General features: G+C 41.7%; 1 protein-coding gene across 1 annotated transcript in view; it reads right to left on the reverse strand.

The window, feature by feature from the left end:
* Positions 1-738: 738 nt before the first annotated feature.
* The window catches only part of SYNGR3 (synaptogyrin 3), a 39,227-nt gene continuing 24,036 nt past the window's right edge, over positions 739-15,929 (reverse strand). Inside the window, exons 2-4 of the mRNA XM_075179334.1 lie at positions 11,645-11,879; positions 9,646-9,788; positions 739-5,611 (exon numbers count right to left, since the gene is read on the reverse strand). Coding sequence (XP_075035435.1) covers positions 5,402-5,611; positions 9,646-9,788; positions 11,645-11,879 — 588 coding nt within the window. The 3' untranslated portion in view covers positions 739-5,401. The remainder of the gene's footprint in view (positions 5,612-9,645; positions 9,789-11,644; positions 11,880-15,929) is intronic.

The raw sequence follows: 15,929 nt of genomic DNA on the forward strand, positions 1-15,929 counted from the left end.
AGGATGTTTTGGTACCCTTGTTAATTCATGGCTGTGTACTTTCTGCCCTGGCATGACGGCATACCAGGGTGAATTGCAGAGGTCTTAAAAAAAAAATGGTCAACACTGCGGCTCCAATAGGACCCTGTCCTGAGGAATAATCTATAATGAAGTGATTGCACTCACGAAAACTAGTTTTAGGGGGATTTAAACCTATTCAGAGGGTCATATAGGCTGCTTAGTTCTGAGTGGAGTCTCATCTGGGTAACCTATTAGCTTTATGTGGGAGGCAGGATCCATTAAGAGAATAACCCCCTTTAAATGTCTTTAGCCAAAGACCAGTAGCACATTTTGAGTTTGCCTGTCTACAGTCATTTGTACTTTTGTGTCGCATGGGTTATAGTTTGTTGTGGTGTGTGTACAAGCTCTCCTTTTCTTGCACCATACAAAGCAGTACATATGTGTTATTAAATAATCTATCAGCTGGAGCCTGGTTTTGAATGCAACCAAGCGTGTATGGTCTCCCGTGTTGTCCCGGTATCCCGCCATCTGCTCTGCTGTCTTCTCACTGTCTAGACATAGTGGTAGGCTTTTAAATAAATTGTCCCCAGTGGTGTGTTTGAGTATTTGACTGTAGTAGGAAAATTAGACTAAGTCCTATGGGACAGAGACTGATGTGAGTGAATACAAGTACTTCGTAAAGCACAATATAATATCTACATCCAAACACTTTGGTTAGGTCATTAATCCAGGCCACAGTTTTATTCAATTTAACCTGTTTATTTCATAATGTACAGAAAACAAGATACAGTTTTGACACAAGACGCTACTGAAAACGCACAATCACAGATTGTTCTTTCAGGAGATACAATATATACAGATAATTGTAAACATGTCACTTTTTGTCCAGACACACACACACAGACCACACTGTATCACTGACAATTTGTGAACTGCTACGGTTTCCCGAGAGGAGAGTCTCGTGAACGTCGATAGATCATGTGTAGAACAGCAAGCAAGAATATATTGGCTGGGAAGAGGGGTAATGAATGATTTATATAGAATTGTTATAACTGAGCACATCAGGTATTTTAGTATTAGTATCTTAGTATTAGCTGGGAAGTTTGAATCTGGCAAGTCTTGCTGGCAGTAGAATGGTTCTTTATGAATTGACCTATCGCCTGCACACAGCAGAGGCAGCCATTTTGTGGGCCGGGGTTCAGCCTGTCGATGATATACTGCTTTGCCATCGATATTGGTTCAGGCTAAAAAATGGCTGCCTCCACTGTGAGTAGTCGACAGGGACACTTTAAACAGAACCCAGCGCTCTTGGTTTCCTTTTGATGGAATATTGCAAGATGTATATTCTTTAATGTAAAAGGAAGTGGTAATAGTTCTATAGCTGGGCAAAAAGGAAGTGAAGTGTGCACCACATAATTGATTCCCTTACTGCAGTCTATGCTGAAACATTTGTGATAACACAAGAGGAAAGGAGACCGTCCAAATGAAAATGCATTCTTTCAAATGTGCCTGCTTAACGTTGTTACATAAATATTTTAAATGCTAGAATAATCAGATACAACTTTGGGTTCATTAAAAACATATAAACCAACATTATTATCAGGTACAACATAGTAATAAGAGTGAAAAAGAATTCTAAGGAGGAGATTCACATAGCTGGGAGGCCTTGTAGGGACCTTGCACAATGTGTCTCCGCGGGATGTTTCTGGTAATAATGTTTGCACATTTTTGCTTGCACCTAATAGACATGTGAACAAAAATGGTAAACGGTTTCTGTACCATAGTATGGCATTGTGTGCAGAACACCGCGCAGGTTTCTAAGGGACCTCATGGCTAACTGAATTGGCCCCTTGAACCATAGAGACGTTATTTGCATGTTTCTTTGTTAGCTCCATGCAGACTGGGTTGTAAATGGTCTGATTGGTTGCAGGCTGATCTAGTCCTGTGAATGTTCTATTCTGATTGGCTGCAGGTGATCAAGTCCAGTGAATGTTCTATTCTGATTGGCTGCAGGTGATCAAGTCCAGTGAATGTTCTATTCTGATTGGCTGCAGGTGATGTAGTACTGTGAATGTTCTATTCTGATTGGCTGCTGGTGATCTAGTCCTGTGAATGTTCTATTCTGATTGGCCGCAGGTGATCTAGTCCTGTGAATGTTCTACTGCTGTGATTGGTTGCATTTTAGTCTAGCCCTGTGCATGTTCTAATGCTCTGACTGGCTGCAGTTTGATCTAGCCCTTTGGACTCTCTAATTATCTGGCTACCGGAAAATAGCTGCACATCCCAATATTATTTTCCTACGTTATTTTTTTTAACTCCTGGTTGGGACTAGTGCAATTCAGTAGTTTAGTGTTTCTGGTTAACCACTGAAATATGGATTTTATAAAAACATTTGGCAATAACAATCCCTACATTATACAGATAACACAGCGTACCTTATAACCATCGTTCCTCACATCCAATTCCATATTCATATCTTGGTGTCTGTGTTGGAATGTACAACTACTCCCTAAGACTACCATCAAAAGTATTAAAATTGCATTTTATGTAAAATCACTTCAGAGTGTAGCAAAATTTCTGGCAGTTATGATTCAGAGAGAGGTTCATAGTTCGGGCTGCATAGCTCCCCCTGGTGGTCAGTGTAGTATACAGAATATGTACTGTTTCAATACTGAATGCTATATGTGCTCTCATCATTGCTTGATTTTACTCACAACCAGAGAAATAACAGGGAGTCAAGTAATCATCCCCCCTTTTCTGTACTATAATTTGAAAACAATGGATTTTATTTGTACATTGTGTTTTGGTTTATATTTTGAATAAAAATTAATACTAGTTAAAAAAAGACCCACTATAAGCCGTTTTCAGCATAAATTTGACATGTTTCATCTATTTGTACTGTTTCTGAAATAATCAAATGCGTATTGCTTATGTCCCTATGCCAAGACTGCGGATCCCTTGTTATGGCAACCTATAGTCATCAGAAATTTCATAACAATGGTTATCAGGGCAAGCAAGGTATAGCAATAAGGACCAAGGTGAATAGGCAGCATATCTTCTATTGTCTCCGAAGCTGAATTGCAGAATATTCTGAGTTCTGAGGTATATGTGTACATATATATCATACATGCCCACTTTTAGGTCATGTGACAAGTGCAGGAGGGGGCGCGGTGACACATTTGCATCACTGTGATCCACCCACCGCTATGAAATGCTGACAACTCGGCATTTCATATCGGGGGCGGGGCTTGATGACCCAGTTCGCGTCATTAAGCTCCGCCTCCACCAAGTCCCAGGAGAATGCCTACTCTTCCGGGAAGACTCCCGGAAATTCTGGAACCTCCCGGAAATTCCGGGAGAGTAGGCAGGTATGACATATAATTACATTTTGCAGATGTCGTCTTTTCTATGTTTTGGTTGTACAAAGAGACCATTTGTGCTTTTTAAAATCAGACACTTCCAGAGGAAAGGGCAGTGCAGCCAAAACATCAGCTGATGTACAATTATACACTTAGGTACAAAAAGGGGATATGGCGCACTGGACCGCATTATCTGAGAAGCACAGAAACTGAATTTCAACAGAACATTGCTCATAATACAGAGGCTGTTCATACGAATTCGCACTTCCCAGTGTTCCCTCTAAGAAGCCCCCAATGAAAAAGATTATATCCCTGGCTACAAATGGTTTGCTACATATTTCCAGAAGGCTCTGGGACTAGGAAGTGAGCGTATTACTTGTATCTCTCATTTTATTGCGCTAACAGTAATTTAAACCTGTCCATTAAAGTCTCTGTCCGGCACGCAGGGAAAGGATTCTGGGAAAGAACGGCACGTCTGGTTTTAAAGTGTTCTTGGGCACTATAAATGCAGGAGGCAGCCATTTTGTGGGTGAACCACTATTTAAGATAACACATCTTTTGCATTTTGTGCATGGGTTATAGCACAATGAGGCACAAAATGGCTGTCTCCTCTGCATGTTGGTGTTAGGTGCGCTATATATGATTTCCGTGCCTGTATGTGGTTTGGGTATTTTACAAATGACCCAGCAACTATCTGTTGGTATGTTAGCTGCATGAATACTAATGTTTTTAATTCCTTAAGTCCACCTTTGGCATATACTTGTATACATTAACCAGACTAGCGTGTAAACCCCTTTCCAGCCATCATGCAATGTAAAAAAAAATAATCTTAATCTCAACACCTGTACATTTCCGATCCCTTCTTTACTTGGTACTTTGATTAGTTTGTTTAGCAGGGAACAATTGTGGGCTCAGTTTCTTCTTTTGACCAGTGTGTGGCGCTGTTGTATAATTCAGGGTAATTTATTTAATAGGACTATAAAGGTTGATTTAAGAAAGGGCGAAAGGCCCTAGTGCATGCGGTGATAGAGCTTTTTCTTGCTTTGCCCTATACAACGAAGGGTTAACTCCAGCGATAACTGCTCCGTACCAGTAGCCTTAGAGATTTATTATCGCCACAGTGAGTGGTAATACAGAAAGAAAAAAAAAATCTCACCGGAGAAAGAGCCTTATAAGTAGGATCCTTTGTTCTAGATATGTTTAATTTTTTTTTTTTTTTTTTTTTTTAAATCTGTTGATTCCTTTCAGACATATTCCAATCTCATTTTGCCCATCTGTCAACGATACTTACACACTATGGCAAATTATCACTGTAGCTGTTCTGCCGGTTAGTGAGATCTCCCGTTGATGCTGTCGGTAGCACCAATTTCTGCTGCCACACAGGATCCCTTCTTCCTAATTTAACATCGGTTGCTGCTGTGGAATCTATCCTCAACCTTGTCACACATGGAGTGATCTCAAAAGTTGACCTTTAATCTGACTGGACAAAGGGAACACAAACAGCCTGAGCGCACGAATAGAGAACAAGGTGGCTAAACTACCCTAAAATTATAGGCTCGCAGATGCAGTAAATTAGTATTACCTAAAACGGCACAGTAGGGCATAAAAGCAGCTACAATCACCTATTCCCCCGTTTCTATTAAAACTGCCAAAAATATGGGTTTTTTGCTTGTTGACCAAATTATGTGGGTTTGCTAAGAGATTTAAGAGCAATAATCCCTACACATGAAAGGTAAAACTACAGCAGCACCCATAATCCTTTGCTGGTAGTCGTAATCCAATAAAAGATGAAGGTTTAAGTGGGACATCCCTACCTTAGAGGGAACACTTACAAAATAAAAATAAAAACCTTTTGAAGAGATCACACACAAGCATTCAATATCACAGTACAGAGTGCACTGTACACCTAACTACAGGAATAAATCCATCACTGGTAATCACATCTAGAATGTACAGCAGAATGCGGTAGTCATTCCATTCTCTGCACTTCATCAGTACACTCTTTTTTTATCTGCATACAAACATCCACGTCCTCTCCTCCGTCAGTAGGAGGGCGCTTGGTACCCCTTGGGGCTGATGTCTGCATTTTCAGTGAAAGGAGGGCTCTGATAGGCTTCTGTACTTTCAATGCCACTGCCCGTAGGGTGGCCCGGGTATCCTGCGTTGGCTCCGGTGCCGTATTGGTCTGTCGCAAAGAGAGACATATCGGTTCCTAGCTGGAATCTCTGGTAGGCTTTTAGAGTCATTAGAACCTGTGTGAAAGGTCAGGTTAAAGGGTTAATACAAGGTTAGCAAAGCAGGCAACAAAGCGTTAACACATGTCAGAGGGCAGCCCATGCCTTGATAGGTTAAGCACTACATGGACATGAATAAACGGAGAGGGCGTCTCCATTAACAGTTTAAAGTGGGACGGTCACCTGTACACAATGGGGGCAGCCATTTTGTTGCTGACCAGCATGCTGTCTAGCTGTTGCTCCAGTGACAAAACCTGGGCATTGCCCGCTTTCTATTCATGAACTGGTTCCTAGTAAATGGATGGGATAATTTCCAATGAATATTTGTATAGAATTGATGTATCTACTCCTCTACTGCATGTAGCTGACAGCGTTGAGCAGGAACAGAGGCACCTTAGAGCAGTGTTGGCTAACCTGTGACGCTCCAGGTGTTGTGAAACTACAAGTCGCAGCATACCCTTGCAGCAATAAGCTGTTTTATATTGGCAAAGCATGCTGGGACTTGTAGTTTCACAACACGTGGAGTGTCACAGGTTAGCCAACACTGCCTTAGAGTGTAGCTATTGCCCACATAGACTGGAGGCTGCCATTGTGGGGGATAAAGCAACATTCAGTCTATCGATTCACTAGGCTTCATGCTTCGATGAACTGAAAGGCTGCGTTACCACAAATATTGATTAAGCTCTCATAATGTGAGCAGGCAACAGGTACGCTGATAATATTAGACATACATACAGAGACCAAAATACTGTTAGGTATTTGCCAGGTCTATGGGGGGGAATTCAATTGTCGGCGATGTTGGGCGGGGACATCGCGCCGCGCACGTTGCCGGCAATTATGACAGAAATTGCCGCTCATTTTACCTCACACCTCTATGGGATGTCTGTCAAATCTCTGCCATGAAGTGTCTCGCGGACGTTCCGGAGACACTTCCCGGCTAATTGAATTCCCCCTATAAGTAATATACACGCTGCAGAATATATCAGTATGTATCTGTCAAACTAGAGCTGGACAGTGTTCAGCAGGAAGGTTAATAATCAAATAATCTGCACATTTGTGTAAGTATCACGCTGAGAAAAAGGGAGGGTATGAGGTTTCTGTTTAGGTGCCATAAGAGTACAGGAATTAGCTTGGACCCCTAATTATAAACATCTGTGTCTCCATTTATTAATGTATATTAAAAGGATGAGCCACAGTTAATAGGAGCACCAGAGAGGGAGCTGGGAAGAGGAATCATGGATCTGGGACAATTTTCTGTTCCTCTTCGACAAAGGCTAACTATTTAAATTTGTCCATGATGTAGAGGGACAGGTACCCCTGAAATACAATGGGAGACACACTCAGACACAGGATTCATACACGGTGGGTGTATTTCAACAAACCTTATGGTATAAATGTATCAATTCATTTTGGCAATGAAAACTTTCCCATTTAAGCATCAATATCCAAGTTCAGCCCTCAAGGGCCGCCGACAGTTCATGTTTTCAGGATTTCTTTAATCATGCCCAGGTGAGTTAATATATTTGTCTGGGTCAGTAATTATCCCACCTGTGTCTACAGACAGAAATCCAGAAAACATGACCTGTTGGCAGCCCTTGAAGACTGAACTTGGACACTTCTGCATTAAAGCATAGATGTCGTGAAATACTGACTGAAGAAATATCCACTAAAAAAAACAACAACTTTTATTGCAGTTTTTCCTGCATGTCTAGAGGCATCACTTGACTTGTTAGGCTGCTCAGAAAAGGAGTCACGAGTTAGGGCCTGTGATAAAGTAGAATAAGCCTCTAATATATATGTGCATCGAGCACCATCTACAGCCAAAGGTTTTCTTAGTTCCTCCTACAGTCCACCTCTGATATATTTCTAAAGACCTTCTGAAAGTACACAAATGACTAGAAAGGAGGATAATTTAGCAACATGGCTGGATCTTTTTAAATGATTGTTTAATCAGCACGAGTTACTAAAATGATAAATCTCTACCTGTTTCAGTTACAGCTTCGTAATTGTAATCTTTAGATTGTTCCAACTGCAAGATTTTTATTTGACATTTTTATTCAATATATTTTTACACATGCCTACGTTGCGTTCTGATTGGAATAGGTCTGGAGGTGACACCGTAGGGAAAATGAGAGCATTTTCGGAATAGGCATTCCTATAGCAACACACATGATCTACTTACGTGGCCAGCACCAGAAAACTAGCCACAGACTTAAACAATGAACATATTTAACCATGCCCACTAGGGGGCAGTATATTGAAATTAACAATGATTTCATCTGAAAATAAGCTCATATTTGCATATCTCTTCTTAAACAAGGTACCACCTATGCTTGGGAGAAGAGTGGTTTAAAAATAATTTAATGCTCAGCAAGTGTTCGACCACTGATCTCTACTAATGTGTGGTGCTTATCTAGCTCTTATTTTCATTAAGGCTATTTATTTTTCTTTCCGTCTTTTTCTAATGTAAATATTAAACAATGAAAGTATAAACATATTCTTGTTGCAGGTAGAAGCTGCTAGTCAAAATGACTGCAGATCTCAATATTTAATTGCAAGGTCATTGTGTGTCTCCTCTTCCCCATAATGGCTTAACAATACGTGACATGAATGCCTATACAACCAGCGGTGAAATACAGCCTTATCTATGGTCACCTTGTCCATTTTCTTTAATGACGAGTGATGTCAGAGGTTGACACAAGATAATACACTTCACATATTCTCATATGCTGTGTTAGAACAATACTGACAGCTTCTCTCCTTCATTCCTGTCCTCCTCCATTTCCTTTACCTCAGCCAGACATTACACTGATCACAGAAGACCTAGAGGCAGTCTGACAACCGCGTGAGCAATGTACAATATATATATATATATATATAATATAGGGTGGTTACTGAACTTTACTTTCGAGTCATGTCATAAAAGATCAATAAATGATATCTTTATAATACAGAGCTTTACTAAAGGTATCTTGCATATCATAAAACACAAGATAGACCGCGCAATATCTTGATGCTCAAAAATATTTATTTCCTCTATTTGAAACGGTGATATGCAAACAGAACAAAGTCTACAGACTTTGACCAGTTGTGGCTAGAAGATGGCAAGATCATTTTGTTTTCCATTGTGTACCTACTGGACCCCTTGGCATGTAGGTAATACTAGGTTGAGACAGGATTTATAGAATGCAATTGCTACGTATATGTCATTTATACATTTTTGTGGATATTATACTTATTCTGTAAATATATGACCAATGCAAAAAGTCACGGTAGACCCTTCTCCATACATACAAGTTCCATGCTTGCACCAAATAGCGCTCTCTCTCTTTATATGCTCCCACTTTACGATGGTTGATCATTCCATTATATCTTTATCACACATGTTGTGGGATATACCGATCGCGGGCTTGTTTTTTCTCTGGTTTTGTTTCAAAATATTGCCTTATTGTCATAGCAGCTGTCAATTAAGCCTATTTAAGGCACATTTGGGTGTGGCTCACAAGCCAGCCCTTGCTAGATGTAAACCCCTATACCTGGGAGGTGAGTGCATCTGATTTAACTGCATTTTAATGGTGCTTAAAGCATATAGGTCAGTGTGGGACCTGCATATAATGAGGTGCCCTTGATGTTGGGATGCAGGCTTAAATGTTTTGATCAAAATATGAACTAATACCTCATGTTTTCATTTTGCTAGACACACACAGATATGCAGTGTAAAGGATAAGCGCTGACAACTGTCTTTTTGTTTTGTATACATATATGGTCATTTATCAATGTCACGCAGCTGGTACCATATACAATATGGGACATACCGAGCGCCGGCTTATTGCCAAGCAGCTGGTACCATATATAATGTGGGATATACCGAGCGCGGGCTTGTTTTTTCTCTCTTTATCACACCAACCTCACTATAGCACCAGCTGTAGCCGGTGTTGTAAACCGGTGTTATAAAGAGCAGGAACTGTACCTATTGTCACTTCCAGTGACGTCTGATCTACGTAACATCACGGAACCCATCACCTGGAGCTCACAGGAGACCAGCCACTTACCCAGGAGATGATGGAGAAGAAGGAGAAGGCAATGGCTGCTCTTGCTGCATCAGCCGCTTGGTCCACCTCTCTTTTCTTTTCCGTCCTTTGCCATTGGTTGGCCAGGAAACAGAAGCACACAAACCAGAGAAAGGACCAGACTCCTGGAACGAAGAGAGAGAGAGAGAGAGACAGAAACAGGTCAGTGGGATAGTAACATATTGTTCTAGGTGTCGGAACACCAGCAACAGAAACCCAATACCCAACACAAGCTTGGCAACTCATCATTTAAGTTCAGTTTACTACTGTCAGGATACGGTAGGATGGTCCAAAGTGGACAACTGTAACCCGGACGGTTATATGGCTAAACAAACACATACATTTATCCAGATAAAAATCACCTAATTGCAAGTTTTGTTTCATTCTTAATGCAATATACTTGAATGAGGAAATGTCATCATGCGCTAAAAACCACAATTTACTTTGTAACTTTCAAAAGAGAAGTCTGTTTGAAAAATATATTTTTTTGTGGCTAAAATGTGAAGCTGCAGTGAGAAGCTATAACCAACAAATATTCACAAAGTGTTTTAGTTCTATGGCTTAGTCATATTGGTGAACCACTTAGACACACACACGGATGGACAAACCTCACTAATCTGCTTGTTCCGGCACCTTGATGATAAACCAAATTTGCTATCTGTTCTTGTGTTTCTGGTTTGAACAATAATCCATATACAGGCAGTACTTGGTTTATTGTGGCTAAGCCATGACCAATCAAAACCGGCCCACCCAGATTGGATTTTGATTTTGAACAAGGAGCCCATCCGTGGTACAATGGCTGGTTGATTTGGTTAAACTAAAATGGCACTGTATTTTTTTTAATTTTTTTTAAAAGTTTTATTTTGCAAGGTCAGTACAACAATAAGAGACGATTGACATAAAGAATACAGTTGAAAGAAATGGACAAAAAGTAATCAGATCAATGCTCAGCAAAGATCCAGCGAGACACTTAGTCAAACGAACCTTTAAATGTAGAAGTAGCGAATGACCCCAAGTTTTTAATGAGAGAGGAGAGAAAGAAAGAGAGGGTATAGAGAAAGAAAGGAGTGAGAGAAGAAGAAGAAAAGGAAGATAGATAAGAAGTGACTAGAGCCACTGTAAGAGGGGAGAAGTCCAAGAAAGAAGTGAGGTATTAGAACTGGGTTATGTAAAGGGTGGGCACACCTGAAAGAAGGCTAGCGATGAATCCCAAACCTTGGTGAAAGCTCTCGAAGTGTTCCGAATAATGCTGGTCATATACTCCATCCGTTGAGTCTGCCAGACTCTATTGATTATGGACTGCATGGAGGGAGGGGATTGCATACGCCAGTCTGCCGCTATTTGGCAAGTAGCTGCCAAAACAATGTGCTTAATAAGTTTGTTCTGGTGTCGGGATGCCGAGGGAGCCCCCAGAGGGAGTAGAAAGAATTTGGGTTCCAGGGGAATGTCCACCTGAAGACTTGCACTAATCAGGCCTCTAATCTCAACCCAAAAGCCTGATAATTTTGGACACGACCACCATATGTGGAGCAATGTGCCTTCTTGGGAGCACCCTCGCCAACACCGATCGGATGAGCCATGGAGAATTCTGCATAGACGTGAAGGCACATAGTACCATCGGTATAGCACTTTGTAGACGTTCTCCTTGATTCTAACGCAGATGGAACTAGAGGCGGCATTTTGGTAAATGTCAGACCATTCCTCCTCCGAGAGCTCCTCACCAAGGTCCTGCTCCCAGGCCAGTTCGTGAGAGGCCCTAGAGGTTGGACGGCACAGTATTTGATCAGCTTACACTGTTTCTCCACCGTCCCAGAATAAAAATGCAGCCATCGATCTGAGGGAATTATGAAAGAGGCAGAAGTGACATTAATGAGCTATAAAACGTACGGTTGCCACCTATTGCAGCAGAGTTGTAGTTGTCTGTGGCGATCTAGGGGGGTTTGGAACTTATTACTTCTGTGATGGGAGAACGTCCACTGACCTGAAAAACCCATGTCCACAATGACCGCTTTTTTCCTGTCCTTCACGCTGCTGATCTGAGGGAACTTAATGTCTAGGGCAATGAAGAACACACAGGCGAAGAAGGCGATGAGTCCCACGGAGATGGCGTAGTTACACGCACTTTCATTTCTGTTAAACACGCAGTGCAGTTCCGGGCTTTCAATGTTTATGTAACCTTCATTGACTATGGAGGCAAAGACCACAATGGAGAACACCTGAAAGGGTTAAAAATGTCAGGTTAGTAAATGCTTATTGCCAGAAGCTTAGCGGTTATAGAGAAAATGTGCCAATCTATACCAATCCCACCCCTCCCCCTGCATGCTTATTGTGTAAGGTGGGATGGGGGGGCTGAAAACGTCTGACATTTATCTGAAGCTGTGACCCTTAATACATTTTCAGGAGTGGTGTAAAAGAACCTCGGGGCTCTAGTGGAAATAACATTCATACATCAGTCATCACTGTCCTCCAACTAATCATCATTTTTTTTATATAGCGCCAACATATTCCGTAGCGCTTTACAATTGGGGATAGAACTAATTCTATCCATCCTTTCAAACTGTCCATTCCATAAGACAGGCACACAAAACCTTAAGTAGCAAAAAAAACCTATATATATATATATATATATATATATTAAAATTCACTAATATAAACCATACTTGCCAACTTTCCCGGAATGTCCGGGAGACTCCCTGACATCTATTTAACTGATAGATAGGATCTGATCTCATTTTGCATCAGGAGTTTGTAGTGCAGACGATTAGCTTATTGTTTACAGTGGAAAACTAGGCTTAAAGCTCATTTGTAGTGAATAAGGAGGGAATGTGGCTACTCTCAATCTAAATTGATACGTCAGTTGAAATCTCCAACTCACAAGTAAATAGGCTAGAAACTACCATATCTACTTATTTCTCTACCTGAATACGGCACAACAATTAATCAGAACCATTTTCAAATCTCCTCTAGATGTTTTGGCCCATCATTTTATATCTTCCTTTATGTACTCTTACATAACGGTTATATTGAGCTGAATTTATCCCCCTTCCAAGCTTCCCTCCCGATCTTCCCCCTATGTATGTATTTGTCCCACTCCCTGTTCATTTTTTCAAACCAGTTGTTATAATCAGCTTTTGCGATAGGGTTAATATTGTTTTATAACTATGTTTTCTTGACAACCACTGTATTATATTCTCTGATCTCTGAGTGCCCTGTATCTCGGTCTATCTTGCTTTGAACACCAATAAAGAAAGTTTACTAGTTATAATCTCATTTGGCATAATGCCCGTCCTCACGGCTGAATTTACTCCTTAGAACCTTTGTCATACTAACCAGACCAACCAGACCAACCACACCTTTCGCACACGTCTTTAGTCGCCCTACATGTTTGTTTGTTGTTACATGACTTCCCGTATACAGCGCAGTATAGTTTTCAACATATTAAAATATCAGCAATGTGTGTTCTGGAATCTGAGCCGATGCGTTAAACATGATACTGTCCAGACCGAGACAGGACAGTCCTGATTTCATGGGTCCGCCCCGCACCTTGGCCTTGGCTGTTGGAATGTTGGGACCCTTTCATCTGAACAGCTTCTGGCTTAGCAGCGTGCACAGATGGCAGGCGTGCTTTGTGTGTGCGAGCACTTCCATTATCAGTGTGCTCTGTGGTGTTTATTTTATTTATGTACATGATGCAAAAGTCCCTACTCACAGCTGCCAACTGTCCCTACGTTCCTGGGAAAGTCCCTGGTTGAAATTTCCCTATTTTGCAATAATGTATTGTACAATAACATTCTGCGTGTCGGATGACATTTTATCATGTATTTCTGTTTATTGAGTAGAAGTATTGAAAATTGAAGAAATAAAGACAAGTTTTAAACAAATCCAGTGAACATGACATACTGGGCGTTGTAGTGCTCCTAACCTTTTAAAATCTCCAATAGATATACAGTATGTGCCAGTGTTTCATTGTGAGGCCTGACCCTCCCCCCCCCCCCCCCCCTCACACCCCCAAAGTACTGCACGGCTACCCCGATTTTGGCGGGACATTCCACAAATGGCGTGTGATGTACTATTGCTATTTCTGGGCGGAGTTTGATGAAACAGGGGTGGAGCTTTTTTTGCATGGATTTGCCTGTCGCAATTGTGGCATCTGCAGTGGGTACAACATTTGGCATCTTCTGATGGGAGGAGCTAAGCAGATCAGAGCGTTCCTCACTGAATGAGGTCTACGGAGCTTTAATGGGTGCAGAAGACGTATATTTGGGGCCTTCCATGTTTTGCACGTGAAGAACATTTTAACACATGCAAAAGAATTTGCTTTGTACACTTGTAAGACTCCTATCATCTCTGCCACAGCATCCCCAACACTGAGCATGTTTGCAAGTAAAAAAAAACAACAAAAACCTTTAAAAAAGTGGTAAAATAATAAATAAATGCACCAATAAAGATACATTTAGGAGAAAGTATGGGGGGAAAAACAAACACTCAAACGCTTTATCCATAAACAATTTATTATGGCCCAAAACATATTAAAGTGCACATATCTATCTAAATGTTACAGAATAAAATAGGGGGTGGACTCAGCGTCGGACTGGCCTGCACCGGTAGGCCCCGACGCTGGTTAGCCACGCCCCGACGCTGGTTAGCCACGCCCCCGCCTGATCCGTTGTTCCGAACAGGTGAATATGTGATTGTAGTGCAGAGAACCCAGACGCGACTGCGGCTCTCTGCACATGCGCCGTACAGATGAGTCATGTCACATGACATGTCACATGACTCATCTTGGAAGAAGAACCGCCCACGTTGGGGACGTCCTGCCGCCCAGAGGAGCTACACGAAGAATGCAGGAGCAGCAGGTTAGTAAAGCGCGCAGCCCCGCAGCAGCGAGCAGCCTGTCATTTTGAAGGAGAGGGGAGAGAAACAAATGTGGCATAAAAGATGAGGGGCAATAAGGACATGAGAGAGATGGGCAATAAGGGCATGAGAGATGCTGGGGGGCAATAAGGGCATGAGAGATGCTGGGGGGCAATAAGGGCATGAGAGAGATGGGCAATAAGGGCATGAGAGATGCTGGGGGGCAATAAGGGCATGAGAGAGATGGGCAATAAGGGCATGAGAGATGATGAGGGGCATTAAGGCCATGAGAGATGAGGGGCAATAAGGACATAAGAGATGCTGAGGTGGTGGGTAACTAATGGGTGCTATTTTGTTTGTGGGGTGATGGTGGGGCAATTTAATTTTATAGTGGGGACTATTAATTTAAGATGGGGTGGTGTGGGGGCTATTATTTAAATGTAGGGTTGAGTTTGAGGAGCATGAGGTCTATTTATTAAATATGAATATGAATTATTTAATGGCAGTGACGGTTGCGGTAAATAGGTATATTTATTATACTTAAATGCTATTTATTGCTGGGACTGTCTGGAGGGAGGGAAATAGGTTTATTTATTCAATGGGAATACTATTACTTTAATGTGGAGCTGGAGGAAAGCCTAAGTATTAATTGTGGATCCTATGGATTTAACACCGGGGCTGGTTGGAATTTTCTAATTGTACCCATTTTTTTTCCAAATAGAGAACATTCCAGGATCCAGACAAGCCGCAACTAAAGAAACCAGCAGCCACAGGTGGTGAGTGACAAGAACAGGTAGGACCAGTGTCGGACTGGCCCAGCGGGCTACCGGTAAAACCACCGGTAGGCCCGGCTACCTTACGACCACACCCCCTTTTAGTAGTGGGCGGAGCTTACCTGGAGGCCCGTTGTCGTCATCCAGGGTACCCGCAGTACTCTCCGCCGTCCCCGCTGCTGCAATGGACTGGCTGTCAGTGACAGCCAGTCATCTTTCAAATACGATCGCAGGCTGCGCAGCTGCGATCATGTGACCCGCCTCCTCCCCCTGTGATGATGTTCCTGCCGCCGCTGAAGGGAGAAGAAGCAGAGAGGCTGCAGCAATCAACATATGGGTGAGTAGACTTTAACCAGTTGTTTAGATTGTTTGTGCTATCACTATATATATATATATATATATATATATACACACACACACACATCATATATGTATATATACATGTGTGTGTGTGTATGTATACATATTTGATGTGTGTGTATGTATACGTATATGTATATATATATATATATATATATATATATATGTATATATATAATGTGTGTGAATTGAGAGCACTATTGCATGGCATACGTGAATTGGGGGCACTATTGCATATGGAATATGTGATTTGGGGGGCACTACTGTGGGCATAGTATC

This window comes from Mixophyes fleayi, chromosome 7 (genome assembly GCF_038048845.1).
Source record: "Mixophyes fleayi isolate aMixFle1 chromosome 7, aMixFle1.hap1, whole genome shotgun sequence".
Taxonomy (NCBI): Eukaryota; Metazoa; Chordata; class Amphibia; order Anura; family Limnodynastidae; genus Mixophyes; species Mixophyes fleayi.